Source organism: Solanum tuberosum, unplaced genomic scaffold, assembly GCF_000226075.1.
Source record: "Solanum tuberosum cultivar DM 1-3 516 R44 unplaced genomic scaffold, SolTub_3.0 scf00092, whole genome shotgun sequence".
Taxonomy (NCBI): Eukaryota; Viridiplantae; Streptophyta; class Magnoliopsida; order Solanales; family Solanaceae; genus Solanum; species Solanum tuberosum.
In genome coordinates, this window is record NW_006239019.1 from 1,573,760 (window position 1) to 1,578,947 (window position 5,188).

At 28.3% G+C, this 5,188-nt stretch overlaps 1 protein-coding gene across 1 annotated transcript; it reads right to left on the reverse strand.

The window, feature by feature from the left end:
• Positions 1 to 414: 414 nt before the first annotated feature.
• On the reverse strand, positions 415 to 881 carry LOC107060707 (agamous-like MADS-box protein AGL23). The gene is made up of 2 exons (XM_015308893.1): positions 558 to 881; positions 415 to 486 (listed from the first exon to the last, which is right to left on the reverse strand). The coding sequence occupies exons 1-2, from the start codon at positions 879 to 881 to the stop codon at positions 415 to 417; spliced, it is 396 nt and encodes a 131-aa protein (XP_015164379.1).
• Between the last annotated feature and the right edge of the window lie 4,307 nt (positions 882 to 5,188).

Consider the following 5,188-nt stretch of genomic DNA (forward strand, 5'->3'; position numbering starts at 1 on the left):
TGTGCATGTTTACACATATAACTTGTATAAGGTCTTTTTTTCAATAATTCTAATATATATATCAACACACGTTCATATCAACATACATGGACTAATTTTTCAATACATACGTCAGAATATAACACATTTCTTTGAATAGTGAACTACTTAACAGTGAAATTGAAAAGCAAAAACAAATGATATTCTCAAACGAAACATCAATATTGAAAACACAATAACGAAATGGTTGATTTATAAAATTCACTCAATGCTCATTCATATGATAAATCTAAATAATTAAAACATATAATGGAAAAAAAACTTCTAATAGTCTGCTTTTGATTCTGAACTGCATTTTAACAATAGTACAATCGATTTTATTTTATTTTAAATGCTCATGCTCTATTTTTAGACCACTAATTCTATTGAGACATGCTACATAAACAAAGCTTCAAATGATTCAGAATCATTGGCAACAATCTTCTTTCTGGTTCCTTCCAATTGCTCCTTCAACATTAACAATTGATTCAAATTTTGACATCCTTCCACATCTATATGCTCCACCCAATCACGGAGACCATTCCACTTTGGGGCGATGATGATTTTGACCCCGAAGATTCGCCAGAAACATCATAAGAGGAATGATGAGAATTCATCACTGATGTTGATATTTCTGAGCGATTACAGCTAGAAAAATGCTTCTTTATAACAGAGTTAACATCTCCGTAAGTATAAGGAATGCCAGAAGGTGAAAAAACAACGGAGGTAACACGAGAACTTGTCAAGGATTCAAGTTCTTCAGCTTTTCTGAAAAGTCCTTTCTTTCTTTTTGAAAATGTCGCCAGTCTAGCCAATTTTTTTGTGATTTTCTCAATTTCTATCTTCTTTTTCCCTGTTCCCATTCTGCTTAAATTCCTTGTTCTTCAAGAAGTAAGATTTGTTTTGAAATTTGGGATACTTTTAAGGTTTGGTGAAATGTTAATTTATAGGGAGAGATTGAAAATCAGATATCTATTAAAAAAAATCTTTTCTATATTTTGTTTCCAAAATTTTGTGGGCATATATGGAATGTAATTTATTCTTTAGAAGGAAATCTTGACTGATCATTTATTTTGTGTCAAAGTTTGACTTGTGAATTGTGATTATATAGTAATTGAAATTTGGAAAGTAAGCAATATACCAAAAGGATCTCAAATTAGTTTATGTTTAAAAAATATGAGAAAATATCAATAATGCGCTATTTTGGTTTATAAATATATTTCATTTTATTGAAATGGTCCTTATGTGTAATAAAAGGTGTTTATTTTGATTTCTTAATATATTTCACCTGATTCAAATTGTTTTTAATGTGTAACAAAATATGTTCATTCTGGTCCTTTAGCCTAAACCTAATATATTTATAAAATAAAATTAAAAAGTGTTAAACTTTAATTATAAACCCCATGTAACTAACAAAATTCACCATTGTTGTCTTGTTAATTAACTCCAAAGAAAAACTCCCTTAACTTGAAAGTTAGATTGCGATTTTTCCCCTATGGTAAATTAAAATGTAATTAAATTTTTAATAAAATATAAATATTTTAATATTAAAAAAATCAAGATCTAATTAAATGTCCAATTTGCAATAAAGAATGTGGTTAGGTGGGAATTCGGATCATATTAATGAATAATGATGAATCATAGAATTTATATGTACAACCTTTTCAAATCCTAACTTTATTAGAGGCTAAAATATACGATAAAATCTCACTAAATTAATACTCGATTAATTAATAATCTATCTAAGATAATTATTTTATCTTGTCCCGACTTGGGCCAAGGGAAAAAGTCATTCATTTCGATAAGATAATAAGATAATATATTTTCAGGAGACCCCTACATAAATATATGGATTTATTAATATTATAATTAATAATTCTTTAAAAGTACAAATATATTTAAGAAAATTTAGTGATATATGATTCTATTTTGTTCTGTGTTTTTGTAAAATTTAAATCTAGTTGAAGCTCATCTCTAATTTTTCTTATTGCATCCAAAAGTTTCGGCATTGTATTTTCTAATTGCACCATAAAATTGTGAAGAGTACTAGATGCAAGTGTTTTTACGCTTAACTGGTTCCAAAGGTATTGTATCATCTTCAACTTTATCATCAAAATTGTTTTTCCATGATATCCATAATTTGTTCTAAGCTCTGGACCTCTGAACAAGTATCATTTTCACTTATCCAATAAGTTATTAACGTCTATTTTATTGCAGTAACCGAGATCCTTAATCATGACCTCAAGTTCATGAACGACATTTTTACAAGTGGATTCTTTCAAATTCTTTGAGATTTCATGCTTGAACAATTTTTTCGGTGTTGACACAGTCTTTAAATTAATAAAAATTAATTTATCAATTAAATAATATTTCTATAAAATAATAATATTTAATGGTCTCACCTATATTAATTTAGAGAGGTCTTATGTATGTAACTATTATTTATAATATCAAACTTCTCATATTTCATCTTCCATATATATAACTGGAACTTTTTTAATTTCTCCATTAACCATTAATTTAGTCAACTCATATTTTTTAATACAAAAAAATTGCAGACTTTAAAAAGTTGCAAATAATAAAATAAAGACTAATTTATAATTATTATATATATAGAAAGGAAGTCCAAAAATCATCAAAACTGAACTATATAAAGGTTGAGAATGGTTTTCATTTCCTAAAAATGCTTTCGTAAGGTAGAAATTTATCATTTTCGTAGTTTTTCTCCTTTGTTTTTATTTATGATTTCCTTTCTTTTCTAACATTTTTTTTGCATGATACGTTTTTTTCTTTATCTATTTCTTTTGTGTTTTAAAATATGTATACTCTCTCATCATATGATGTTATATATATGTATATATATATATATATATAGTTTTTCCTATCTACTACAATAACATTAATTCTTTTTTCTTGAATTCTTTCCTTCTCCAAATTAATTGTTCTTTAATTTTGTGTGAATCTTTACTATTTGTCTTTAACATGTTGTTAAAGGTAATGATTTTAATTGAATATGTAGGGATGAAAGCAGTATACTTGCGCGGTAAATCCACAAAGATTTCAACTCGTTCCACTGCACCCTGCATTAGCTTAAACCCACACTTGCATCGCCCAATAGTTATCCTATGGATAGTTCTTTTTTGATTGCTTTTCTATACATTAGTCTTTACTTGGCATGCATACCGTTTTTATTCTTTGTATGATTAGTTTGAGTTTGTAAATATTTTTAAATTTTTTATTTTACACATTATTGACATACCATTAGTTGCTATATTGACATACGGTTGTGTATATATAGATAAACATACATTTAGTATAATGTACAAATTTATAAAGTGGTAAAGGATAAACATGCAATTCACGTTTCCAGAGACTAGTATACTACTAAACATAAAACATGTTTATGTTTGTGAAAATGAATACTTTTGGTCTAGAGTAAAAGATAAAGGAACTATTTAACTGAAGTTGAAAAAGTTAAACCTTTTGTTCTTCACGAAAAGCCTTTTGTTCTCACTCTATAAAAAATCAGCCTTCTGTATTTGAGTACTAAGTTCCGTACAACCTAATATCCATATCAACATATATGGACTAATTTTTCAGGATATACGTTAGACATATAACACATTTCTTTGAAAAGTGAACTACGTTAAAAGTGCAATTGGTTAATGAAAACAAATGATATTCATAAAAGAAACATTAAATTTGAAAATATGATAACCGAATAGTTGATTCATAAAATTCATTCATATGATAAATCTAAATAATTCAAACATAGAGAAAACTTCTAATAATCTGTTTCTATTAATACATTCTGAAATCTGAACTGCATTAATAATATTACAATTGGATTTTTTTTTTAAATAATAAATGTGCTCTTGCTTTGTTTTAGACCATCTATTCTATTGAAACATGCTAGACAAAAAAAGCTTGAAATGATTCAGAATCTTTGGAAACAATCTTCTTTGTGGTTCCTTCCAATTGCTCCTTCAACATTAACAGTTGATTCATATTTTGACATCCTTCTACATCTATATCCTCCATCCAACCGCGGAGACCATTCCCCTTCAGGGTTGATGATGATTTTGACCCCGAAGATCCGCCAGAAACATCAGATGATTCTGTGCGAATACAACAGGGAAAATGCCTCTTTATAACAGAGTTAACATCTCCATAAGTATAAGGTCTTTCTGAAGGTGAAATAATAACATAGGTACCACAAGAACTTGTCAAGAATTCAAGTTCTTCAGCTTTTCTGAAACGTCATTTACTTCTTTTCGAAAATGCCACCATTCTAGCCATTTTCTTTGTGATTTTCTCGATCTCTATCTTCATTTTCCCTGTTCCCATTCTCCTTAATTCCTTGTTCTTCAAGAAGTAAGATTTGTTTAAAATTTGGGATGTATCTAAGGTTTGGTGGAAATGTTAATTTATAGGGAGAGATTGAAAATCAAATATCTATTGAAATTATTTATTTTCTATATTTGGTTTCCGAAATTATGTGGGCATATATATGGAATGTAATTTAACTCTTTAGAAGAAAATCTTAATTTATCATTTATTTTATGTCCAAGTTTGACTTATGAATTGTGATTATATAGTAATTGAAATTTGAAAGTAATCAATATACCAAAAGGATCTCGAATTAGTTTATAAAAAAAATGAGAAAATAATCAAAATATGAGTAATGCTTTATTTTGGTCTATAATATATTATATTTTATGAGAAAACACATAAAGTCACCATTGAATTTATTCAAATTTTCAAAAAGATACATTAACTTTGTGGGCGTCCTATTACCTCACAAAAGTATTAAATACATTTGTAAATAGGTCATTTTGACCCATCTTAGCATCTATGAAGGTGTGCGTAGAGCTGTCAAAATGGGTTGGCCCAACCCAACCCAACCCAACCCTAACGGGCTAGAGAGTTAAATGGGTTGGGACGGGCTGACCCTTTTAATTAAAGGGTCAATAAAATAGCAGCTCAATTCAGCCCTAAGCGGGCCACGGGTTGGGACGGGTTGGCCCTTCAATCAAAAAACGGACAACATTTTTCTCTTAGAAAGAATACGAACGTTGATGTCAGATGGACACAACATCAATACATACATAAATTCATTCATGAATTACACATACTTCAGTGAATATTTACAAAACAAATACATAATAGC

Excerpts from the sequence above, each read along its gene's own strand:
- LOC107060707 (XM_015308893.1), bottom strand. The coding sequence starts at position 881 with ATGGGAACAGGGAAAAAGAAGATAGAAATTGAGAAAATCACAAAAAAA. Across the intron at positions 487-557 it reads CATCGCCCCAAAGTGGAATG|GAGCAATTGGAAGGAACCAG; the intron begins GTCTCCGTGATT and ends TTAATGTTGAAG.